This window comes from Motacilla alba, chromosome 2, assembly GCF_015832195.1.
Source record: "Motacilla alba alba isolate MOTALB_02 chromosome 2, Motacilla_alba_V1.0_pri, whole genome shotgun sequence".
NCBI classification, from domain to species: domain Eukaryota; kingdom Metazoa; phylum Chordata; class Aves; order Passeriformes; family Motacillidae; genus Motacilla; species Motacilla alba.
Genome location: NC_052017.1, coordinates 27,862,977 through 27,890,021, shown reverse-complemented (window position 1 = coordinate 27,890,021; position 27,045 = coordinate 27,862,977). Strand labels below are relative to the sequence as shown.

The 27,045-nt window shown below is 38.2% G+C and overlaps 1 protein-coding gene across 5 annotated transcripts in view; it reads left to right on the top strand.

The window, feature by feature from the left end:
• The window catches only part of ETV1 (ETS variant transcription factor 1), a 71,170-nt gene extending 45,300 nt beyond the window's left edge, over window positions 1-25,870 (top strand). For all 5 annotated transcript variants that reach the window (XM_038127364.1, XM_038127362.1, XM_038127363.1 and 2 more), the window contains 5 exons: window positions 7,099-7,167; window positions 9,539-9,607; window positions 12,625-12,794; window positions 16,302-16,403; window positions 18,842-25,870. In XM_038127364.1, coding sequence (XP_037983292.1) covers window positions 7,099-7,167; window positions 9,539-9,607; window positions 12,625-12,794; window positions 16,302-16,403; window positions 18,842-19,063 — 632 coding nt within the window. In that variant the 3' untranslated portion in view covers window positions 19,064-25,870. The remainder of the gene's footprint in view (window positions 1-7,098; window positions 7,168-9,538; window positions 9,608-12,624; window positions 12,795-16,301; window positions 16,404-18,841) is intronic.
• Window positions 25,871-27,045: the final 1,175 nt, after the last annotated feature.

Genomic DNA, 27,045 nt, shown 5'->3' with positions numbered 1-27,045 from the left:
AAGCCTAAATTTTCTCTTTGATTGGTTGTGTTCCCTTGCTCATAGCTACATCTCATTGAAAACAATTTATTGGTATTAATGTACCACCTCTAAATCACTGTAGATGGATTGTGTATGTGCTCTGTCAGTGTGACTCAAGATTTTGTATCTTGCTTCAAAACTCTTCCAGCTGCTGAGTCTTTTCCTCAAATTCTCTCCAAGTTTCCTTTTTTCTTCTCCTTCTTCCCCCCCCCCCCCCCCCCCCCCCCCCCGCCTTTTTTAAATCAGGCTGTTTTGAACACATTTTTATAAAATGCTTTTTGAAACAGAACTGACTCCATCCTTTTCCTGGGTATGGTGCTTGAGTACGCACATCTCAAAACTACATCTCCTTATGACCTCAAAGAAATTCTTATACACAAAAGTACAATTGTTCTCAATGAAAGTCCAGATGGCATAAAGGCAGGAAGGGAGAAGGGACAGGGTTTTGCTTTTGCTCTTGAGTTAGGAAGTTTTAAGAACTCTCCCCACCTCAATTTTGGTTTTGCAGTTTTCCCTGTGGTTTAATATATTTCATCCTTGTGTTTTGGGAACTTGTCTTTGCTGTGTGCTTCAGTGAATGAGTATGAATTTTGATCAATAGTTAAGCTGCACTGGACTTTGTACTTGCTTTTAAAACACAAATCTGCTGTCGGACTGTACAGCAGAAAATAAGAGCATCTGACAGGGAAACTTGGGAAACTTGGACTTCAGAAGACTGCTGTGAAGGGCAGAAATTTAACTTTTCACTTGCTGTCAATCTAGATGATTTCCTCTATTCACTATTACTGTCTGAAATGAATCTGCAGTTAGAAATTATTTCATTTTGCAATGTTACCTTTGTGAACAAAGGAAAGCCTGAATACCAAGTTAATGTGAGTATATAGGCAGGAGACCATATATGTATTTTTGTTTTCAGGGCAGACAGTACGATCTGAAAAATTGTCCTGCAGTCCCTGTTTTTCAAAGAAATGGATAAATATCCTTTAAATCTACAGTTACAGTAAGTGGCACTGGCTAATGATTTGATTTGAGGATTGAGAGCGCAGTCTGGATTTACTCTTTGTGCATTAAGGCAGGTCAAATGGACACAGGCTGCATTTTAAATCAGTAATGGAAGGCTGAAGCCTGCCTTAAACCAATCACATCAGCCTTGCTCAAGACCAATTGATCCCGAGAGACTGAGCCCTGTGAGCATAGCTTTTATATGAATGGACTCTGTGCAGCCTGAAGTTTCATTCATAAAATGGATGCTGAAGGGAAAAAAAAAAAAAAAAACCACCAACCCACACACGCCAAACCCTGGAATGTCCATTTATGCGGAGCTGAAGGGTGTAGTGTTCCCTCAGCTGCTGCTTTTGCCAGTTGCCTTAAAGTAATGATTAATGCTGCTTGGCCCTGCCTGCCTGCAACCTGACACCATTTATGGCCTTGGTGTGTTTCTAATGTATAGTGAATGAGAAGGCTACATTCTCAAATCAGAAACATAAACAGGAACTGGTTGGTCTGAATTCCATTCAAATATGTCACTTCAGCCGTGCAGTGTTTGTCCAACTTCGATTTTACAGGCAGGGAATGGGGCGGGGGAGAAAAAGCAACACAGACATTTTTGCAGTAAGATTACCAACAAAAGGAGTGAGGGAGAGAGAAAATACTGCTCTCTTTTGTTGAATTCAAAGGAGAGCAATGTTTAAGACGCATTTTACAGTTACTGAGGTTAATAAAAGCAAATACATGATTTTAAAGTATGCTCAAAAGATCAGCTCCATGTGGAATTTCAATTCAGAGCTGAATGTATGAGCCTTTGTTTTCCTGTTCTGCTATACAAAAAGTTACACATCGCCTAGACAGGCTGTTGACATCTGGTCTCACAAAATGCATTGGATGTTGTCATAGATCTGAAAACCAAAGTTGTGGAAAGGAAGATGTTTGCTTAAGGTTTTTTTCCGTATCTGTGTAATATTTCCACTTAGACGTGAGCCAGTGAGGCCAAACATAATTCTCTGACAAGTTTTTGTGAAATGAGGTGTAAGAAATTAAACTTTAACAATTTTAATCAGCTGTTTTTAGAAGGAAGTGTATGTGCATCTATGAGTGGACATTCTTGTAAGTTTGTTTTTTTTTTTTTTCCTAGATTGCTGGCACAAAGGCTGGTGACAGAGAAAATTAATAAAACCTTCCATTCTGAATGTTTCTAAATTGCATAATGATTTGGGAAAAGATCACTTAATTTTAAAACTGATTTTTAGAGAATTTTTATTTGTTTTCACCCATATAATTTCAGTGCACCTACATTTTTTCATGCTGAATCTGCTACTGAAAAAAATAATGCTGACTTTTGTATTTCCAGAACTTTACCAATTTGTAGGACTCTGTTCATTACATAGCTTGTGAGGGGATAAAGCTTTTAAAGGTGGTTGAACTAAAACTTGATCCACCAGCATTTGAGTGGTGGGTCAATTGCTCAAGCAATTCTTGTACAAAGAGTTTGTAATTAGTTCCAGTATTTTGACCTGAATATCTCCTTTTGGGGAGATATGAGTTTGAATATAAATGTGTTCTGCAGGTTTAAAAATCCAAAAGAGTAATTTGTTACTTCTCCCTGAAAAACACAAATCATGCATTTTTCTTAGTGACTCCTGGTGCTACCTGAGCGATTTGTTGCGATCCTGTTTGAAGAACTGCCATTCTTACCTAAAAAGGTCCTTTTATTCTGGTGATTTCACTGTTATCTTCACCCTTGAGCTGGTCAGAACTTCTCAATGATGCTGTAAACAGCTGCTTTCCACCAGGAGGCTGAATGTGTTTCAGTGGTGGATCAAGTGCTCCTTTGTAAACAGTTTGTCAGTGCTCTTGGAAATCCATGAACAGAAAAGTTATTTGCAGTGATATTGTGATGTTTTAAGTTTAGTGCCAAAAGTATGACGTGTTCTAGTTTGAACATTTTATTTTTGAAAGGCTACTTTTGTCTCTGCACTTGGTAAAAATCTCTCCTAATACACCAGCCACCTGCTCATGTAGCAGAGAAGTGCTTGCACTGTGCAAAGGGGGGCTCTGAAAGGCACCAGAGGGATGGCTGGTGTGTTCACAGGGTCAGGCTGGCACATGGGAGTGACACCAGGTTTGTCCCAGCTACCCAAGGGACTTGTGTGTGCCCTCCTGTACCCAGCAGCACAATGGAAGAGAATCTGCAGGTGCTGCATTTCTTGTCTATGGGAAGACAAAGTGGCACATTTAAGTCTATCTGTATAGACATACAAACTTTAAATTAATGAAATAGGGGCTAAAATTCACATAATTACTTTTCAGACCAAAAGCGCAATTTAGGAGGACATGGTATAAGTGAAATTGCAGGGTTTCCAGTGAAGTCCCTTCAAAGTTTTGGGGACAGGTCCTTCTGAAACAGTTCCTTATGGAATCTGCTTCTAATATGACTTACTTGATAATAAAGTGTAAGTGGAAAAGTGGTCAGGAAAACAGTAAGAAAGTTGCAGTATTATTATCACTTTGTTTTAAATCTTTAGGGAAGTAGCTATGCATCACTATGAGTTGAGTGCTTGGTGAATTTCAGTGACTTGTTAACAGGCTCCCTGACTAAGGCAGCTGCCTGCCACTGCAGCAGAGTTTTCACCTGAGCTGCCACATGGAGGGTAAGGCCAGGCAGGCATTTCCCTTCTTCTCCCACCCTGTTTCAGATGGCCTGTGCCTTCTAAGGCTCCACGTCTCTCCCTCTGCACGTGCACAAGTGCAGTGCAACGCCTCTGTATCGCACTGTGCTGGTCACCAGCACATGGGGTGTGCCCTGGGCCTCCAGATCTTCAGCTGATGTTGATAAAGTGAGCTGAAAAGTAATTCAGAGTTAGAGTGTAACATAACAACCTGCCCTTGAGTTAGGGAGGCTGTGTAAAGCCAGAAACAGGAATGGCTGAAGAATAAATCCTGATTCAGGTTTCCAGTTCCTGCTTTGCTCTTCTTCATTCAGAAGACAGTCACTTCATCCCATAGAAAACAATCTTGTAATTTCATTCCTTTGCCTGCAGAAGCTCCATCTTCCATGTGTCTGTTCTGGCTGGGGACACAGGCTGAAATTCTGTTTTTTTCTGTGCAGGGTGGGATTGTGGGAATGAAATCTCATCCTTATCTCTGAAAAACAATCAGAAAAGAGGATTTAAGGATTCTTTACCTGCTCTGAGTTATACAGGGCTGAGACAACCTAACCCTTTAAATTCTGACATGATAATTAATATGAACTACCTTACCAAGGGACCACTCAAGTGTCTTACTTGATAATGAAATTTAGAATCTGTGCCTGCTAAGTTCAATAGCAGATTTTTCTTGTCTTGAGAAAGTCTTTTTGGGCTTTTTCTGCTTGGATGTATTTTGATGGAGGCATAGCAGAGCATTATTTCCATTATTTTTCTCTGTGATGGTCCCAGATGAGAAGGCATTTTTGCAGTGTCTAGATCATATGTACTTTTCAAAACAGCGCCTATTGGGAAAAGAATGGTTTCATGGTCTAGGATATAAGACCATATTCATTGTTTTACGATGACTACTGCTATGTTTCTGTTAATAAGAAGAGCAATTAAGAATGACCCCTATGTATTCCAAAAGAATAATAAAAGATAAGCAATTCTTTTACATTTTTTACATTTTTTATGTTTTTAGCTAGGTTTTTGGTTTGGTTTTTGTTTGTTTTTTTTTTTAAAGGAGCTCTGTTGTTCTTGAGCTGATAAAACCTTACAATGTGAATTACTTCATTAACAGTCTGAAATTAGCTTGTTGTGTGTCTAAATCCAGGCACATTTTTCTTCAAAGACCAAAACTTGTAAAAAGATGATAAATCAGTCATCTCTTGGATCTTGCCCTGGAAGTATTTCATGGCTGCTTCTGTCTTATTTGTTGTCTTGAAACAATGGTTTAAGAAGAGGGAAACATATAATTGCTCTGTAATTTCTGCACTAAAATGTTTTCTTTTGAAGTAGCTCCGCTTAGCATATAAAAATACTTCTGGGTCTTAGTCAAGCATTTAGTACAATTTAAAACTGCAATACTAAATTTCATTGGTTGGACTTTTTATTAGATAAGGTAGAAATGAAAGCAGCAGGCAATTTAATTAGCAGTAATTTTTCTGGGCAAGTCATTACTTTGATGAACTTCAGAGCAATGTTTATGGCTCCTAATTAACCATGTTAGTCATTTGATTGAATAATCACTTTGGAAATGTTTCTACAATTTGATTAGAGTCTGACCCACTCTGATAGTCATAAATTAACTGATAGCACTTTAGGATAACAAGACTCTAGTTACTTTACGAGAAATAAACTCTTCGTTGCTGTGTTTTTTTGGTCCTCTGTGGACTGTTTAAGCACAAGCTAACCAGAAGATTAAGTAATGTTGGTACAAACAATGCTTGCCTTAAAGAGACTCCAGATGTTAATTATAATTGACTTAGGAGCATGGGAGATGAAACCCCACCTTGGCTAAGAAGACAACTTTGTGGATGCATGCATAATTCTTTATTCAGTATACTCTGCTCTATCACTTTGCAGGAGTGGAGTTCATGAGTCAAAAAGGGCTTTGCTGCCAATACTAGAGAAGCTTTACCTAAAATAGAAAATAGCATCTGTTTCAGTTCTACAGCTTCCTCTTTTTTACGTAGATTTTTCCATTCTCCTTAGAATTCAATCTACTTGCTAACATGAATGATTCCTTGCAGGTGAAGCACTGCTTGTAGCCTTGACTTCTAGTCTGCTGAGCTATACTTGAGTGGGGTGATCACTGAGTCACCAATTCCTGTGGTTGCTCAGAATAGCTGCTTGAGACATTAGAGATTCTCTAGGCCTCAGGAGGCAGGCACAGAGCATTTTGTCTAGAGAGGAGGTAATGAAGAGTTTGGCACAGATGTGCAAGAGGGACCATGGACTGTTAGAGGAAACTTATTATTATTACTGCCCTGTGTTTCACTTGTTTGTGAAGTCAGTGTAAAACCTCATTTTCTTATCCTGCCAAATCTTTGATACTCATCACTAGTCAGTGAACAGTGAAATTTGGAATCACAGTCTGAAAGAGTCTGTAGGCGGTGTTGGAAAAATAATGTCTGCTCTTTCGACCTCTGTTTGCATCTCTTAAAGAGTTACAAGTTACTGGTAACAGATTGCATAGCTTAGGGTAGGAGTTCATCACAAGATCAAATAGACTTTGTTAAGCAAGACTTTTGATATCCAAGAAGTAGGTTAAACATGGTCTAGAAGGGCAAACATTTACCGTGTGTTTCTGTTTGCAAGTCCCTGTGCACAGGATGTGACTACTTGGGGACAGTGCAAGACACGGGGAAGAAAAAGAAAGACATTTAAAGCATATGTTTTTCATTAGTTCTATTTGGCTTTTCTCATTCTTCCTGCAGATTTGAGTAGAGGCGGAGAATAGCAAGTAAATATCAGTATTATTTAGAATATGCACAGTATTTTTTTTTGAAAGGTGTATTTTTTTTTAAACACATGCAAGTGGAGAGTGATATAGATAGACCTAAATTTCTAGATAAAATGCTTAGCAACTGCAGAAAATTTCATTAACCCTTCAGGTCCTTAACCAGAGTCTAAAAAGCATTATCATCCTTTGAATTCATTTTGACATTCCTTGTGTAAATGTAGTGTTTATAAGTCTCTAGTGTGACTGGCAGTCTTTTCAGCACAGTTGATTAAAAACTTTGGGTTGAATTAGCTATGAAGATAGATATACAAGCACAGGGTTTAAAATATTCATGGTCACTGGTGCAGGTTTTTTGGTGAATGGTCCAAAGTGTAATTGCCATGGGAGTCAGCTTTTAGCAAAGTTGATTACAAGAGGTTTGGAGTTCAAGTGCCTATCTTGAAGGATCTGTGAGCCTCACACCATGACTTTCTCCTTGGCCATGCGTGGTGTGTGCTGTTATGAAATGCTGTGTGTTGACAGGTTCCCTCTCACTCTAAGGTGCATTCTTTTCTGTTGCTGTTCTGCTTGGAGCTTGTCCCATTGATAACCTGCACACTTTTAATTCTGGACAGTCTTTTGACTTGCATTGTCATCTTCTCCTTTCAGAAGTGCCTAGCTGCCATTCCATTTACATGAGGCAAGAAGGCTTCCTGGCTCACCCAAACAGAACAGAAGTTAAGTTTTCTATTATGTATCATTTTTGTATAAGAGAAATGTCAAAAAATTTAAAAGCCTGGGGGTATCTGGGGCTCACTGGTTTAATTCTGGTGCTGGGAAGACTTGTATCATCCTCCTTTCTCTTTTCAGTGTTGAGTTTCTGATGCACTGAATTTTTTGTAGTTTCTTTTAGTGCTATGGGTTGATCAGGATAGAAGCAATTATATTATGAACTTAACTCATTCTGCTTTTCCAGGTGTCTAGCAATTGAAAGGAAGACACACTTAAAAATTTGTCTGTTTCACCCATTCTGCTCAAGTGATATTTTCCAGGCTGTTAGCATGACAGGCTCAGTTAACTGTGTTAAGTAATCAGTTTTATACTTTAAATTCAGTGAAGGTTTTGGGTTTTTCCTTTTGTTATTATTTTTGCAATGTTTTGATGCACTTTATGCCCAAATTGAGATGTACCAAAATTCCCAATGATTTCAGTAGGACAGAACTTACGTAATTGTCAAAATTAAAAATTCTGAGTGACAGTGTTTTATATGTACTAGAAATAAGAAGTCCAACAGAGCTAAGATGACTGTGAAAGAGAGGTTATAGCCTCCACTGTCCTGTTTTAGTTTATGTGTCTTAGCAATATATTATTTTCTGCTTGTTTGTTTAGGGTTTATTTTTCTTGCAGTGGGCAAATTTCAGAAACATGAGGAATCTGGTTTTGAGATTGATGAGAATCCAGATAGATGTGTGAATCAAAGTCTTCCAGGAAGACTTCTTTTGCTAGTGTAAAGATAGAAGCAAAAAGATAACACATCTGGCTAAAATCCCATCTGCTTCTGGGTTGAAATAAAGACAGGGAAAAAAGATAGTGTTTTACAAGGAAGGTAAAACAGGACATGGAAATTTCTAAGTCTTGTTATATGAAATTATATGTAGTATAGAAGCTTAATTAGGGAGGTGAGAGACACCAGGAAAAATATAAACAAACTGCAGGGATAAGGGCAAAAGATGTTGAGTTTTAATCATAGCACAGATAGGGAAAAACCCATCTTATCCATGTTATGGTCTTGTAAGGTGCTGGAGGTGGCAGAATTTTCATGAATGACGTAAAAGAGCAGTGATGTTAGCTAAATATTTGTTTTCTGTATTTGGAAATCAATCAACATACTTCTGCAGAATAAAGGTCATGTCAAATCTGATTCTGTTCTTTGCTGAAAATAAAAGTTTGATTGATAAAGATGCTTGTATCATATAGTTTGACTTTTTATGGCATTCAGTTTGCCTCTGAGTTACATTCTGATTAAGAAGTTAGCACAAAGCAACATCAATAAAGTACACATTAAATACATTAAGACCTGGCCAACTGACAGATCTAAAAGAGGCTGTCACCAGGCAATCATCTCTGAATGGATTATAGTTCTGTAGGAATTGATATCAGGAGTGTTGCTATTCAATATTTTCAGTAAAGATATGGAACAAAGTTAATAGGTAACTTTATGGCACAAAGATAGAGCAGTAAATAACGGGCAGGACAGGGCAGTCACACAAAGCAGTTTGAATTGTTTGGTTATCTGGGCACATTAAACAAAATTTTTTTTAATACATGAATGTACAGCAGGCCTGTGGAACAGGGAAACAATATCTTGGAAAAAAGGATTTTGAGGTGGGCTTCCTCCTCAGCTTCACAGTGGGAAACCAGCCCAATTGAGTACTGTAGCCTTAAGGCAAAAAGCCTTCTGTAATACTTAGGCAGTCAAAAGAAGGGTCAGAGGGCGGCAGGAGAGGAGGAGATGTTTTGTCTCACTCAGTAGCACTGGTGAAACTGATATTGATATGCAATACAGTTCTGGTTAAGCAAAACATGAGCATAATAGGAAATAGCAGAAATGTGTACAGAATGGTGGGCTAGAAAGGCTGCTGGGTTGTAGACAGTGTCTTTTAATGACAAAGTAAAATTTTACAAAATTATCTTAATTGGAAGGAACATCAAGAGCAGTGTGTGAGGGTGACCTGTGTGGGTGTGAGGAGGAAATACTGAGTGGTACTTCTTTAGTCTTGCAGGGAGAAGACCTGCAGGAACTAATGGTTAAATGTCAAAGCCATGCTAGTTCAAACAGGAAATGAGCAAACATTTTGTAATAAATTATAGAGAAATATGGGCGCTTTTTCATTTTAGCAGGTGGAGATTAACAGTCTTTTGGGAATGCATATGTTAATTAAACACCCTTGTACTTAGGCCAAAATGTTGGGATTGGGCGGTGTCTAAAGGATGTGGTATATTAATCTGATTCCTGTATAACTTAGTGTTCCCTCTGGCATTAAGCCTGTGATCTCTTTTTTTCTCCATGCATCTTTTATATAAACACCTCTCTCTTTTTAATTTACAGGCTGCATGTATGAAAAGGGACCTAGGCAGTTTTATGATGACACTTGCGTTGTTCCAGAGAAGTTTGACGGTATGTATGACACACCTCTTTTTCCTGTGTAGGGAGATGAAAAAGAGATGAGGGACTTTTCTCTGTTGCTGATCAAAAAAGCCCAGTAACGTTCCAATTTAGGATTCCTTAACACACCATTTGTGGTGCGCCCAACCAAAGCTGACCTTTGTCTCTTGAAACCAAAGTCTCCTCTTCAATAGGATGTCATTTGACTTTTGCCAGCGAACGATGCTGCATCCAGACTTATGGCAGAGGAGCTCAGTTCTGTACTGTTGAGAAGTAATAAGAGGATTTCCATTGCACTGATGATCACATACTGCTTGTTGTTTGAAATGTAATGAAAGCTGTACTTATAATTAACAAAACAGTGGAGAAAGCAGCAGCTTTGGTTTTACTGAGGATCAAGCCTCTTCTCTTGCTGTCTACAAAGTGATGAATAGTGGGAAGAGAGTATATAAGGCATTTCTTGTGTTTATGCCAATGTATTTGCACTAGGTTGAATGTACTAGTGGTTTATTTTTCAGTGGGATTGATAACAAATCAATGCCCTATTCACAACACTACCAATTACAGCAGATTTTTTAAAGAGGAATTCTGAGGTCAATTAAAATGAATGTCCCAAATTATCCTCAGTTACTCTGACGTAAAATCAGTTTCCTGGTGTAACTCAGTTGATTTTGGATTTATTTCATTAGAAGCAAAGTAGATGGACACCGTATTTCTTGCCAGTGACTGTTAGTCTGCAACTTTGGGAAGTAATTTAGAGACCAATTACTTAAATTTGCTAGAATGACATTATGTTAGTGGATGCATGCTAGTGTAGTGTCGTTAGTGTAGCTTTTGTGTTAGTGTGTGTATGTCTGGCTTTATTTATTTCAGCAGGAAAGATGACATATTACCTGATAAACTTGTGAACAAATCTTTGACCACAGCTAAAAGTAGGGCTGTTGAATTGGTGTTTTTCCCCTACTTTTTTTTGTTTGTTTTGTCCTGAGACTCACTTATGGATTACAAACTATTGCGTGTTTAGCAGCATTTGTTGTATTTGCTGAAAATCTGGAGACTCTGAAATGAAAGTAACCCAGAGAATTGCACATTCTTCAGAGTCTCACATGTATTTTTATGTTGGTAAGAAATAGATGAAAGAGTTTTAGACAATATTAGACCTAACTGAAGACCGCTCAATCCAGTATTGCATTGTCACTGCATTGACACAGTCACAGAAAGAGTGTTTTATTGAAAATCTACTTTATACCCTGGCTTTGTAATGTGAACTTGTTTGGGTTTTTTAACATTTTTATTAAAGCACATCATGTCAGATATTTTTTTGTTCCCCAAAAATGATTGTGGATCTGATCTAAGCACCAGTGTCAGATTTATATGTACATTTATGGGAATGGGATCAGACCCTGTACTACAAGAAGTTAAGACTCATTAAAAGTAGCATTTGTCTATGTCTTCCTTAAAAAAACCTTCTGGTTAATTTGGATATTATACAGGAAAGGGAATGAAAATGAAAAATACAAGTACAGTAAAAGAATTAAATGTTAAGAAGTATTTTTGTGCCTGCAAAGCAAGCAGTCTGCTGCTAGTTTCTATGACTGCCCATTGAGAGAACACCTTGTACTCTAGATTGACCTTGTGATGCAAATAGGTGTGTTTATGCTTGCAACATGATGTTTTGAGGGAAAAATAGCAGATGTGTCATCATATTTTAGCCAGTAAAGCAAAAGTTGGATAAGCCCAGGACTAGTCTTGATGTTTCAGAAGTAGATTCTCAGCTGCTTCGTTTGAAATCAAAGATCAGCACAAGGAAAGAATTTGATCCTGTGTAATACTGTGCTTGCTATTTGCACATTGCACAGCTATCATTACAAAGAAAAAAAACCTGTCCTTGAAAAAAGAAGGACTTTCAGGACTGTAACTTGAACCTCACATAAACCAAAAAGCCTTGTGCTGATTTATTTGTTTTCCACAGCTATTGAGTCAATTTTCTTTCCTGATTACAAAAGGAAGTGCTCCATTTTTAATATTATTATTCTGCCTTTCACTACGCTGTTCTGTAATGGCTGTCAGAGCATCCTAATGTTGTGGTTGAATTTAAATTCCTGACTTTCCTTATTAAACAGGTCACACTGTTTGTTGAAGGTTTTGCTGTTCTGATAGTTGAAATGAGGAATTTACCAGTATATCTAGGATTGCAGTCCTTGTGTGGAGAAAAAAATACTGTTTGCTTCAGCATCAGACCTTTCAGCTGCTGTTGTTTGCATGAGTTGTTCAGTATAAATATGATTTAAAAACAACAAAGACAGTATGGATGTAACAGGATGGTTTTCTCATTGGCAATTTGTGGAACAGCTAGTAGAACGTTATTGATATTTTTAAAAATGTTTTTCTAGACTTAAAATTTTAGAAAGATTAACTTATTGCTTTTCAGAGGGAATACTAATTTAATATGTAGATATGAGTAAAACTAATTTTTGCTCATATGCAAGTCCAATATGCCGCAGAGGAACTCATGTATCTGCAGGATTTACATGCCTGTGCATAGAGCACATGCTGTTTAAGTCGAAGTCAAATACTTTGTCAAAATTTCCTTAGAAGCATTTGCATGGAAAAGAAGTTTTACTCAATAGGGTTTTGCACCTTTATTAAGACTACATTACCAAAACTGCGGCCTGTGCAAAGTATAGTACACAAACACAGTTCTTCACATTTCAGAGCTGCTTCAAAAACAGTTTATGTGCTTTCAAAGAGAAGCTATTACAAAATGGCTTGCAAGAGATTTGTGTTTTTCAGACCTACATGGGGAGAGACTTAGTGAGTCTTCCATAAATAATGAATGAATTTAAATGCTTTTTAGTATATTAATGTTATTGTAAGTCCCCAGCAACCCAGGGAATGTTGCATTTGAGGGTGGCTGATTCTTCCCTTTGTTTTGTTACCCCTAATGATTGCTTTGCCAGCTTACCGGACAAACAGAGTGATGGTGTTCCAGGGCATTGCTCCTCTAACATTGTTGCTGTTGTGTGCAGGAGATGTCAAACAGGAGCCAGGCATGTATCGCGAAGGACCCACGTATCAACGGCGAGGCTCGCTTCAGCTCTGGCAGTTCTTGGTAGCTCTTCTTGATGACCCGTCAAACTCTCACTTCATAGCATGGACTGGCCGAGGCATGGAGTTCAAGCTGATTGAGCCAGAGGAGGTGAGTTAGACAGACAGCATGCCCTCACACTCACTGCCCCATCCTGCAAGCTTAACTGTGCTCCTTTGGACTTAGGCCTTGTTTTCCTTCAGTATTTTGCTTCAGTAGTGCTTTAGAAGGGTGACAGAAAGGACTGGCAAGGGAAGTGCTTCAACTAGGACAGAGGTGTGGCTGAGCATAGATTTGACTCCTAGTCCCACAAAATAATAAAAATGTTGCAAGTACTAGAGTTTGTCAATAGTTTGCATTAATTGTGGGGTCTGCATTTTTCTGAATCACTTAATGGATGTAACTATATCCCAAAATCCATTGAAAACTTGTCCCTTACTAGTCTTTCAACACCAAATATTAGATTCATTAGATTGTTTAGTACAGGCTTAGATCCTAGGCTTGCAGATGCTCATGCACATGCAAGGCTCTTCTAAACCATGGGGTAGATAAAATTACTTAAATTCATGAACATTTGCTGAAGCATGTCTTAATTCACTTGTGTGATAAACAGGAATAAATTGAATGTTTTATTATGTAAACTGTTTTGGACTAGGTAATGCTATGTAATCTACCCTGCATTCTAAACTGTCATGGAAATTGTTGGAAGATCAGGTGTATGTGAATTTTGTTCCAAAATTTAAGTGAAGGATTTAATTAGGGTTGTCAAAAGGCAGTATCATTCTGCTTTACTTTTCTTGCCCCTCGAATAGGGTTTTCTAATAGAGAGGACTACAGCACATTTTCTGACAGCATCCCCTCTGAATAAGAGCTGAGTGAGAAGGCTTGGTAGTGTATGGCTGCTTCTGCATTCCACCAGCTATTTCTGCTGTTTGCCATCCATCTACTGGCATTAGCAGTCTGAAGGCTTTCTTGCATGTTACTTACGTTGTCTGCTAACTGCTCTGGGGAGAAGCTGGAGCAGCTGGGGATGGTGTCAGGACTGATGTCCCTTTCCTTCCTGGCATGGTCTGGCTGAGGAGCAGGTTGCTGCAAGGACCCCGGTGCTGGCTCTCGTTTGTCTGAGCATCCCCTGCTCTAGTGATAGTCACCATGGCAGATCCTGGCATTGTGTATCTGAGGATTTGAACTCAGAACAGTCTTAGTCAATATGATACTGAAACTTTGCTGGCAAGCCTGCAGCCTTAGCAGGCTACATGGATTCCTTACTTGTGTAACCTGTCCAAGAACAGAGCAAAATCTTTGGAAAGTCTTTTGTTTGGTTTGGTGAATGATGCACATGATTTTTCCCCCCTACCCTAGTCTCATATTTTTTACTCTCCAAGTTTTTTCTTGTCTTTGAGGTATGCCCAATTTTTTTCAAGATTGAAGCGTTTTATTGAGAAATGGTTTCCAGCAGATGGTGCAAAAAACTTTATAGATTTTATTAGCTAAGGAAAGGAAAGTAAGAAACCCCTAAGTTTTCCTTATTGTGTAATTCCCTGAAGAATTGGATATTCTAATTTAATTTAAACAGATCATCTGCATGTCTGGCTATGTAGAAGTTGCTTTGTGTTTTTGAGCAGCATTGCATCCAAGATGTGGAGGAGGCTTGGAGCTTGCCTCACTCTGTGTGTTCCTAGAAGTACAAAGGAGTTTAAGTTGTTTTCATATGAATGTCATGAATCTGACAGAAACAGTCAATTAAAATAAGAATAGCCTATGGGAAGTCACACAATTCTGTTGGTTGCCAAGTATAAATTGAAGGGAAATCAAAGAGCTTGTTGGTTCTGCTGTGGCAAGCTAGGATGTCAGTGACATGACCTTTCCATCCATTCCTTACTGGAGGTTTATGCCCTCGTAGAGAGTGACAACAAAAATGAATATGTATCAGCTCCTGGAGTGCCATAGTTCATTCAGGAAGTAACTGTGAACTATGGAGCCTGAGAATTTGGCATAGGTCCATTTATGTGGGCTTGTCACAGGGACAGCAACCTTCAGCAGGAAGGTAGGGTAGAAGGGTGGAATCCCTTCCACAGAGCAGGACTAGGTAAATGCTGTGCAATTCAGGGATGGGAACTGGACCTGACTGCTTGTTTAGGAGTCTCAAAATACCACACAATGTAACATATTCTTCACCATTACTTGTTGTTTATCTTTGCTGTGTCTTTATTTATTTTGCAAGCCTGTTTTGTTGGGGACTTTTAGGGCTCCGAATAATGCAGAAAAAAACCTTAGCAGGGATAAAAAAGGAGTGATGTGGTCATGTGTTACAAAAATGAATAGGTGAATCAAAGTTAGACATCTGGGCCAAATCTGCAGCTGGAATAAATGTACGTGATTGGAGGTGTGTTTCAGTACAGCTAAAATGTAGCTGAAGTTAGCAGAGCTGTGATAATTTACATAATCCTGAAAAGCTGTACCACTGAAAGGAAATCATGCTTTCAAAAGAAATTTTAGAAGTTATAGTCCAGGTGGACACCAAAATCATAGATTTTTCTTAATGCTGCATGTTTTAATGGCTTGCATCCAAAAGCTCCAGACACCTATGAGAAGTTTCACAGAGCAGTCTGCAGAGAAGCAGCTTGGCTACTCTGTCCTTTTTCCAGAGCTGTATGCATATGCACCTCTCAATCATTTTTATAAAACATGCTTTAAAGAGTTCATCAGCTCTGCCTTTTTTTCCCTCAGGTGATATTATAGTCATTTTTACAGATAGTAATTGAAATGTCACCAATAGCCGATTAAATTTCAGGCGAGGAATAAGAAGTTTAAGCTCTTTAAACAAAGGGTTGCTTTGTCCAAAACTATCTTTAGCAGTAAAACAGGAAGCACAAAGTCAAGTAGAAAACATAAGTCAGAGCAGAAGGCATATTGTTCTCTATGGAATAGTTTCATGAGTTACTTGCAATTCACTTTTTATTGTTATTTTTAAGGGAAATTATAGAGCTGAAACTATGAAATTTCTGTTCCATTCTTTATACCACCGAATAGTTCTTCCAATCGATTATTCTGCCTCCTCAGATAATTAATTTTTTTTGCTTAAGTAATGTTTAAGACTGGGAGTTGTCTTTTGACTTGTATCTCCTAATAATCGCAACACTGCTATCATTCCAAGTACAATCAGTATTGGTTCATGAACTAAGTGTGTATGCATGTGTGTTTAAAATAACTTTTTTTTTTTTTTCTGAAAGCAAGGAAAAGATAGGCATGGTACAATTATCCATACTATCAAACTGAAGAAAGGTTTTGTAAAAGTTTTCTGGTGGAACTTGCTAAATGTTTTTGTCTATCATCTCTTTGTATGGCTTTATTTTTTCATTGGTTTTCTTTATTAAAAAGCAAAGAAAAACCCTAACCCTCCACCACATTGTCCAATAAGTCTGTTACAAGTTTAATGATGATGTACATCTAATTAAAATTCATAGTAGTACACGGGAAATTCAGGTCATGGCAACCTTTTCCTATTTGTTGCACCTGCAGGGTTTTCCCTCCTGCATCCCCAAATAAAGTATCTGATGATAAGATCTTCTTGTTAAATGCATTTAACAAATCATTGCTAATCCATTTTTGTGGCAGGTGGCACGTCGCTGGGGGATTCAGAAAAACAGGCCAGCTATGAACTATGATAAACTTAGCCGATCGCTTCGCTATTATTATGAAAAGGGAATCATGCAAAAGGTGAGTAGCTAATTTTGTATTACATTTCATCAGAGTCTTGCATGTTAATCCATAGGTCAGCTTACAAGGAGTTCTTGTAATTGCATGGCTTAGGTAGTTTTTTTCATCTGTTTAGGCAAACACTAAGCTTTTGGACCTACTAGGTACAGCACACGCATTAAGATATTTTTTTCATATGTAAAAAACGTCTGTGGCTTTAGTTCACACAATGCATTTCATGATTATAAGGAAAGAAGTAACATTCAAAAATATCCAAAAGAGCTTCCTGGCAGCTGGAAAAGGCAAATGGTAGAGTACAGTATGATTAATGTTTTGCAGATCTAAATTAGCTGCCCAGTGCTTGGGTACTTTAGTAAGTGCAAGATAGGGGAGAGTAATTATGCCCATTAACATACCAAATACATTAATATTTTTACTAATAGTGTTGTAGCAATACTGGTTTTGAATGGAATTTAATATTTATAATAGAATTAGGAGAAATATTTAGAATAATTTATATATTACGGGCTAGTCTTGATGACAGTATTCAAGCCATCCTCCTGCTGTGGCTTGCTGATTTTTAAATCTTGCTGTGTAGTACCATGTAGATTGACTGAGAAATCAAGAGGAGAGGCCAGTCTGCTGTATCTACAAAACTGCCAGGTGTGATCAAAGATCATAATAAACACCTTGGACTGCAAAACTTATTCCATGTTTTTTCACATTGGTCTTGTGACCAGTGATGATGAACATGTTTAAACTTGTCATATGCCAATTTCATGAATGGAAACAGCGCTCTCAGCTCAAGTTACTGGGCAACTTTTCTGGTAGGTTTTGTGAAGTCCGAAGAGTTCTCTTTCTTAGATTATGGAATTCTTGTAGTGCACTCCTTTTCCACTACCAGTAGTCAGCTTGGACAACAATCTGGGCTAGTATTGGGTTACAGTTTTCAGTAGCTCAGCACCTCATTGATTTTTGTGTTACGTAACAGTGCACAGAGTCTTCGTAAAGCGGATTTGAGACTGGGTCTGATCAGGGAGAAGCAGAAGTGCTTGGTTTTGCAGACTGGTGCTTCAGGCAAAGGAGTTCCTTGTTGCAGGTTACAGCTCAGCAGCATAGGCATCTGTGCTGCCAGCACACTTCAAAGGCAGCAGAGGCAAAAAAAAAAAAAAAGGTAGCAGAGTGAAGCAAGTTGAAAAGGTGGGGATAGAAATACCAGAAGTCTGATAATGCACACACATGCCCTACCCACACATCCATTTAATGTGGAAAGTTTACATGTGCTTTGGACAGCTAGCTTGCTACATCCTAAACTACTACTTTATTATCTACAAGAATGGGTTTAACACACGTTTTGAAAGCTAGCTTGTATGCTTATTTTTCTGACATAGGCATGTTTCGGGTTTGTCCTGGGATCGCTCTATCTGGCCAGTTAATGTATGTTAAAAACTAATAGGGGTTGTAGATGCAAAGCAATTTTCTTTATGGCTAAGTTTGTATGCTTACTTTCCCTCTTTTTTTTTTTTTAATCAACAATGATAGCAGGTTATGCAAAAGCTTGATTTCTGAATGCAGCCTCTAGTTTATCAAACTTGCTGACATTAATTTGATTTTAAAAATTCTGCTGCAGATACAGTCCCTACCAAATTCTATTTGTAGAATAAGTAAGCTGAAAGTTTAAGGAGGTGGTTCAAATATTTTGCACCCATAAGAAGAGAGTTGTTGCAACAGAGTTTGCAACAACTTTTTCCATCTTCACTAACTCACTTCATTGCTATGGTAGCTAGAGTTGCAAGAAACAGACAATATGATTTTATTTTAAATTCATTTTAATAAATTGTGAGCATGCAATCTAACGCATATTTTTAAGCACAATTTTTAAAATAAAAATAAGGGAAAACTTTAGGATCTTTGGACAAATTGCCCCTCCATAAGCAAATCCAAATGTCCCAGCTTTGCATGAGCAATTGCTGAGTACATATTAGCCTGCGTATTTGCTTACGCTGTCCCTGTACAATCAGCAGGCACTATAACTAAAGTGCTTTTATACGTAAGCATGAATCAATCTGTGTAAAGTGAAATCCAGATCTCTGCCATGCAATGTGATTCTTTTTTCCACTTCGCACACGGAGTGTGTAATTTTATTTTGCCACTGTAGTGACAATTTGTTTACATTTTCCAATAAGAACAGTTCCATTTGTGGTTAAGTATAGGAAACGATCGCAAACAAATGTTTAGAAGCAGAATACTTAGTTCATCTTCCAACAGAATGTCATGAGTGGCAAAATCAAAGAGCATTCTTGCAGGACCCCACTTGTCTTCGCTAGGTTGTTACCTCACCAGTTCAGCTGTCACATTATTGTGTAACAAAGGTGAGTTCTTTGCAAGACTGTTGAACTTGGAGCTGCAAAACACGAGGCCTTATGCTGCACCTTTTTTTCCCCTTCTGTTGTCCTAAGGTGGCTGGAGAAAGATACGTCTACAAGTTTGTTTGTGACCCTGAAGCGCTTTTCTCCATGGCTTTTCCCGACAACCAGCGCCCCTTACTGAAGACTGACATGGAGCGCCATATCAATGAGGAGGACACTGTGCCTCTGTCCCACTTTGATGAGAGCATGGTCTACATGCAGGACGGAGGCTGCTGCAACACCCACCCCTATAACGAAGGCTATGTCTATTAACAACAGTGACACTGAAGGGGTGTTTCCCCCTCCCTCAAGCTTCTCCTCTTTCCCAAGACCCGGAGGAAAGCTGAATCGACTTCAGTTTGTTTTTTAAATAGTACACTAAAAAGGGGCTTTTCCTGTTGCATTACTCCTATGGTCTGCCATGGACAGCGCACTTTATTTGAAAGGGGAGGGTTGGAACCTAAATGTTATTCTGTGTAAAAGGAGGAAAAGGGTGGGTTTGCTTTTTACTTAAGTTTGGGAAGGGAACATACAGGTTTTAAGTACAAAAAAAGCTATATCATGTCTGTTTTGTTTCATATCAGCATAAGATATTGTACATTTTCTCTGGGTATCCGTAGTACAGTTAATTCTCATTGTGCAAAATAACCACTTTTGATGATGATATCAGCACAGCATGCCTAAGGCATTTGTTTCTTGCCATTCCTAATTGTCTTTCTGCAGTAATAAAAGAGAAGCAAAGAATATACCACAGCATTTAATTTAGAAGTTTGCAGTGGCAGAACTTGTACCTTGCCTCTGTGAACAACCAGATAGTTTTCCTATTTTTTTTTCATTTTTTTCTTTCTTTTTCTTTTTTTTTTTTTGTGTGGTTTTTTTTTTTTTGTTTGTTTGTTTGTTTTTGTTTGGGGTTTTTTTTGTGCATGACTTCAAAAAAAATCCTATTTAATGACAGACTGGCCATAAGTACAGTGACCAAGCAGTGAAATCCTTGACTTCAGACTGTAGGCTGCATGCTGTATCTGGTGCCACATTGCTATACATATATGGCCCATGCTATGGTGTTGATTTTTCAAGATCCATTTGAGCGTAGTAATTACATGGAGTAGGCTTTCTGATGATCATGTCAGCATTAAATACAGCATCATGATCAGGAGGGAGAAAACATTTTGTATCCTTCCATTTCCTTTGGTACATAAATAAGTTATTTAATCAATAGGAATTAACTGTACTAAGTCACATATCTAATTATGCTGTTTAGACACAGCAAGCACTCCTTGAGAAAAATATCCAATACACTAAATAGGTACTTTAGTAATTTTTAGACACGGTACCCATTAATATGCATTTAAACCTTTTACTGCTGTGTTATGTTGATAACATATATAAATACTAGATAATGCTAATGCTTCTGCTGCTGTCTTTTTCTGTAATATTCTCTTTGATGCTGAATTTACTATGACCATTTATAAGCAATGCTGTAACTACAGGTAGCATTTCAGGACAAAATAGATGACTTGAACCATTTATTGCTTAGAAAATAGCTTACGCCATAGCTGTGCTATAAGCAGCTTTTATGCGCATCCACAAATGACTAGTAAGCTTCAGCTTGCTAAGGAAAGCTCTGCAGAACCTTTTGTAATTTTCGGTGGAACAGAGATGAACTGTCAAAGAATACCATGAAGTTGCTGTATGACGTTGTAGTGCTGGCACTGGTGTTACCAATCAGTTTGTTTTGGACACTAAATGTAAATGTGATTGGATATGCTTGGAAGACAATTTAAATTTTGAGGGGTTTTTTTTGGTTGTTTTGTTATTTTTTCAAATTGTTTTATTTTTAGAGAGGGGTTACCTTGGACACAAACCACAACATGATATTCTGTATGTAAAACAAAAACAAAAAGCGGCAAACCCCTAAAAGTTTAAAATATTTATGAGCACCTTTTTTGAAATACAATAATTCATATGTTGAAGGGGTGGAGAGGGAGCTAAGAATTGGATTTAATTTTTTGCCCAGTGAAATTTAAATAGTTGTTTATTAAGTACCTCATTTGCCTAGATTGTCAAGAAGAGGGACAAAAATAAATATATAACCATAAAAAGACAAGAATAACTTTCGTCATAATGGATGGATTTCAAAGACAGTCCTAGGTGGTGGGTTAATCTTCCATCCTTTGTCAGTTAAGACACTACTTAAGTTATGAATATTTTAATACACATTTAATCAAAAGTAAAGAAGTAGTGGTCACTAGAAACCACAGGTGCATAAAAAGCATTTGGGCAGGTATTTAATTTACCCAGATCCATGAGACAACATATTTTATGATATATGCCTTAATATGCCACCTAATTCTGTCATTCATAGATCTCAATGGCACTTAAATACTTGGTGATCAACTGAGAAAAAGAAGTCTAAAATTGCAGAATTAGCAAAAAGGAAAGGGAAAATGTTCAGTAATATTGTTTAAAAAAATGTGGTTTCCATTGAAATAAGGTTCAAATGAAACATGCTTTGATGAAAAGTCCTTGGATTGGTTTTGGTTCTTTAATGTCAGCACAGAGCGCCTCTTGCCTGTGGCAGGATGTGGGTATCTGGGAAAGGGGTTGGAAAAAAAAAAAAAAGGAAAAAAAAAGATTTACAAATTGCATCAAATGTGTAATATTTAAGAAGAAAAAAAAAATATATATCTGTATACGGTAGTGACTCACTGAACAAAACAAGCAGTTAGACAAACATTACATGATCTCTCAGCAGAAGACAAAAAGGTCTTTCACTGAACTGATTAACCCTTTTTAAAATGTACCTAAGAGGTTTATTTAAAGTCTATTTTTATTCCACTTTTTTGTTTGTTTGGGGTTGGAGGGTTTTTTTGTTTTGTTTTGTTTGGGGGTTTTCAGGTAGAATAATAAATCTGGCAGCTGATTTCTGCAAGATTGTTGTGTATTGGATTCCTAAAAATTTGGATTGGAGAGGCCCCTGCAGAAAGGTTTATCCTTTAGGGAGAGGAGAGGATGGTCTGTCCCCAGTGCCTAGAATGGCTTGCTTCAAAGGGTAACAAAAATAAATGAAAAAAAAAAAGAAAAATGAAAAAAAAAGAACGGGGTAAAAAAAGGTGGTAAATGTACAGTTCATGTGTATATATATGAGTTATAGCCAGGAGTTAGATTACCAAAGCATTGTATTTGACTGGCAAAAGGGAGGAGGATGGTCTATGTATGTCTTGGGATTGATTCCTACTAAGAACACTTGTACATTTTCAGAGGACCTTTTAATACCCTACTGGATTTGAATGTGGGATGTCTGGGGCCGGGGTAAGGGGGCTGGGTTTTCCTTTGGTTGCTTTGGGGGTGTTTTGTTTTGTTTTCAAGCTGTGCTGCAAGTGGAGGGAATATGCAGCTTTCCTTTTTTAGTAGGATCTGTAATAGAATGAGCTTGTCTCTGTTTGCTCGTCTGTCTCTGTGCTGGGCAGAGCAGTGGGGCAGACAGGGAAGAGCTGCTGTGAAGCAAAGTCAGGAGGCATCGCTAGAAAGACCCAGCTCTGTGGAACAGCTGAAGGCACTCAGCTTTCATGTGCCATCGCAGATCACTTGCACAAATAGCTGAACACAGGTGAAGTTAGTGAAGGACTTAGCAGATTCCCTCAGAATCCATTTGAGAGAGTTAACATTGCAAGTTTAGGACAATTTCTTTTTCTTTAGGGATACAACTTCCGTGGCAAAGAGTCTGCCCTTTTCTCTCCAAGGTTACACCAGTCTAACTTTCTTACATTAACAACCTTAACATTACATTCACTGAAAGAGCAAATTTCATCTGCTTCTCAGACCAAATCTGCTTGCTCTCCTGACCGTGGTATGGTGAGGTTAACAGGGGAAAGTGGGAAAATCATAAGCATAAATGCTTTTCCTAAGAAAATCATAAACATAAATCATAAGCATAAATGCTTTTCCTAAGAAATTCCCTGCAAAGAGCCCTTTGCTCAGAATCTTTTAATCTTTGGGATTGTCTGCTATATGGGACTATTCCCCAGGGATTAATGCTTAGAGTTTTATTGCCCTTGACATCTGACTGGGTTGAGCTTCAAGTCCATTTTCACTGGACAATATCATCTATTAAATATTTTTGCCTTCTTTGTGGCTTTTTTTTTTTTGTTTTGTTTGGTTGGTTTTTAATAGCAGGAAACAGATCAATGTGTACAAAAGGTATTATGAGGAAATCTTTGAGTTGTTAATGGCTCTACTTTCTCCTCTGAAGAGCATTAGCTTCAGTTCATGTATTACAGGTAATAGCACCCATAAACAGCCCTATTCAGTGCTCACATTAATAGTACTGAGGACTTTCCTAAATAGTCTCCTTCAAAGATTTTTTTGGGAGTCTTAATTAATATGGTATCTTATACTCTAAGAATCACCACTTTGGAATACTCCTCTAACATAAGAGCCTAGGATCTAGTAATAAGAGCCTAGGAAATTAATTTCTCAGTTCTCTGCTTATCTGAGGGTTTTTCTGTTGTGTGTTTGAGTTTTTGGTTGTTGGTTTTTTGTGGGTTTTTGTTTTGTTTTTGTTGTGTGGTTTGTTTGTTTTTCTGATTTTGTTGGTTTTAGTTTGGCTTTGTATGAGAGGCTACTCTGCTTGGAAAGGAGGTAGCAGCTGAGAGCAGGTGCCTCTGCATCAGAAACCCCAGTTCAAAGTCCACTGCATTTTGCTAAGCTACCAGGCTGAGAACTAGAGTATCTGCAATACAGCACTGAGCCCTGCCCTCCCTGTGCTCTTGCAGAAGAGGGAACGACAGTGCACTGTCTGTTGTTTCTTCTGCTACATGAGCAGTAATCTCTGGAAGAGCAGCAGGATGGAAAGCTGGGGGCAGTAGCATTTTAAAAATGCAGGATTACCCAGATCTGTCTGTCTGAAATGCCAAAAATGCATCAGCCAAGTGCTGTCCCTTACCCCCCAGCTTTCATGATTGTATAGGTAGGTAAAGTTAACTTCAGTCTGCAGGAGGTTGAAATATTGGTTTCCTCCCTGAACACCAATTTAATTTCTGTGAGAAGGAAATATCTGTGCCATCTTCTTATGTAATAGTCTGAAAATGTCTATGAAGTGTCTTGTTGACATTTTCCCAAAGAACTTTTTTTCTGTGTGAAAATGCCACAACACGCATCACCAAAAGAAAGGGTGAATAAACTCCAAGAAGTTATCCATACATCAGGCTCTCCAAAGCTATAGTAGTATTTACTCTAGCAATGTATCATGTCTTTAATACTGCTATATTGTCCTTATTACATAGTTTCATTGGGCTGACCTCAAAAATACTCAGTGTACCTTGAAATTTTGTTCGTTTTAAATGAGCTTTTAAATGAGTTACAGGAAGGTAACCCTGAGGCAGGGTTACAATCAAGCATTTGGATCTGGTAAGCCATAACTCTTTGTCTTTGCTCTTACAAAGCTCTGTGGGCATGTATGCCCATATAAATGCTTTTTAGTTCTGTGGCAGATAGGAAATTACAGCCACTGCCTAGATTTGGGGGGTGAGGGTGGTTTGGTAGTTTTTGAGTATCTACAACTGGCTTTGTTTCAGAAGGAATGTCTATATGTATTACTTTCCACAGTTACTTTCCAAGTAACCAGGTAGAGAATTGGTGTCCAAAAGAGCATTTTTGCTGTGTAATTTACAGTAGAGGCTATGGTATTTCCTTGCTGCTTTCCTAGAAAGGAAAGAGTTGAGACTTCACCATTTTCTTTTCCACTCCCTTCAGAGACAGGACCCAGCTGATCTATCTGAGGATAGTTTAAGTCAATTCTTCAATTACCCATAGTATTTTAGTGAGCAATCAGTACAGTGGCACTTTATAGAAGCTCAGGTGCAGAGTGTTGAGTATTTTAGATGTACTGCTTTCTATGGTATCTTTCTATGGTGGCTTTCAGTCAAAATCTTGCATGGGCAGTGGCATATGGCTATGCCACCTAAATAGAGGCAGAGAGAGATTTTTTGTAGAGGCACCAGCTCCCCAGCTTGAGACATTTGCTGAAATCTGCAGTTTAGGCTGATTCCTGGCCAGCCAGAGTGAGTCTGCCGTGGAAGATCTGACAAGGAACTCAGTGTGTATGCAGAAGACCAGAGAGAGCACAATCCCAGCCTGCTTGAGTGAGGAAGCACAGAGATGGGGAAAAGTCTGTCAGGGGCAATCTGGCTCTACCAAGTGGCTACTCCAGAGCTGATTAGTACAGGAAGAAGGAGGTTATATGACCGATACAGTAAATCACAAAGATAATTATTTGAATGACATGCTGCAGGAGAATCATAAGAAATTATGGAAAGTAATAAACTCTGTAAACAGCAGTGATTTTTTAAGACCCTGGTGCTTGTGGGAGTGCTTCAGGAAAGGGAAGAGAGAAAGTAAAACACAGAAAGGGATAATATTAGATGAGAACAACCGGAGTCAAACCATGAACTGCATTAAGGGACTTGGAAGATTGCAGTGTTTTAGATAAAAGGAAGGGACTAAGATAAGTGCGGAGTCAGTACACTGAGATAAGAGCAAGAGAGAAAAGGTAATTGGAGGCAGTGCACTTTGTGGTCAGTGGGCCAAATGTGTTAGGCTCAGAGCTGCTCTGGGGATGTGTATGGCCCTGGTAGCATATCACCAAGGACAAGAATATCAGCTCTGACTTTGGAGCGATTGTTGATTATTTAGTAAAATCATCTGTACAGTGTTTGGTAGTTGTTAAAAACAAGATACTGGAATATGCAGAGAGTGTTTGGGGCTGTAAATGTAATGTCTTTTTCATCCCACTATACTAAAAAAACCCAACAAAATCCACAAACACAAAATAAGAAAGAATACCTTTCAGGATAATGGGGCAGATTGTGGGTTGGTATAACTCAGCTTGGTTTCCTTGAAATCAGCTATGTAGCTTTATGTTAACAGAGGCTATAGCTTGTATTTGGTAATGTGTATGCCTGTCTAGCATAGAATATACACAGGATTTTTTTATTTGTTGCATTATTCAGAAAGATATACAAATGATGAAGACCTGGGGCATAGCATGAGACCAACAATAAAACATGAAATTCAACAAAAGTACATGTCTTCTGAATTCTACTGATGTAGACAAGTCATTCTCCTTTTGTATAAAGCTCTCTGATGGAGCTCTATACACAGCTCTAATCCTTGCAATTAACTTTCCTGACCAATGCTGGCAGAGTCTGTGTGCTGGAGTCTCTGCTCCTGGTGGCTCAGCACTAGCCAGAAAGGTATCTGGGATCTGTAGAGTCAGGCTGCCTGCTCAACTTGTCACAGAGGCCATGTGACCATTTAGAAGTCTTAAGAACTGCACTAAGCTTCCAGCCATTCTCTATATTAGCAAAAATCTGGTATATTGCAGATTTAGCCAGAAAGGCTAGACCATCAAAGGAATATACCTTTGGCTACAGATGACTTGGATATACCTGGGCATGAGTATTTGAAATGAAGGCACAAATTTCTATTGGTACAAGGTAGTTCTGTGTATGGCATTTTTTTTGGCTCCTTTAACTGAACTGAAAAGGAGGTAACACAACACACTTAAGTAGTTTGGATTTCTTACACTGAATCGCAAAGGCCTGTGCATGAGTACAAAGCTGCTGACATTGGGGTTGGAGTTATTTTTAAAGGGAAAAGAGAAATATTGCTGCATTTATGTTTAGCTGGGAGCTGTATGTCTTTCAACAAAGAAGAAATGAAAAAAATCAATAATAAAATTTGATGAATTAGTGAGTAATACTCATTTTATATCACTACCACTAACACCTAACTTTACATAATAATATTTGCTCTCTGTGGGACATTTTTGCATACAGGAAGCTAAGGCTATATAGTAACATAAAGGGTTGAAGTAGGGCTAAGAAGTTATAACCCTCAAAAGTAAGGAGAGAGAGAAAAACACACTAATAAATGTCTTTCCATTCTCATATTGCATCTAAATTTATCAATTCCATATTCCATAATGCTCTGAGTTCCAGCCTCAACAGATAACATTAAGCAGTACATATTGTAATTTCATCAGACTTGGACTCTTCCTTAGAACTGTAGATGACTTCATGCATTTATATCCATTTTATCAACAGAGCAGTGCATCTGACTCTGAAAGCAGGTGTGGACCCAAGACCAGATTTCTCATGACAAGAAGGTTTGGATTTTGATGGGATGCTTATGACAAACACAGACAGCAAGAGATCAAAATCTCTCACATAAAATAATACAAAAAACGCTGGAAA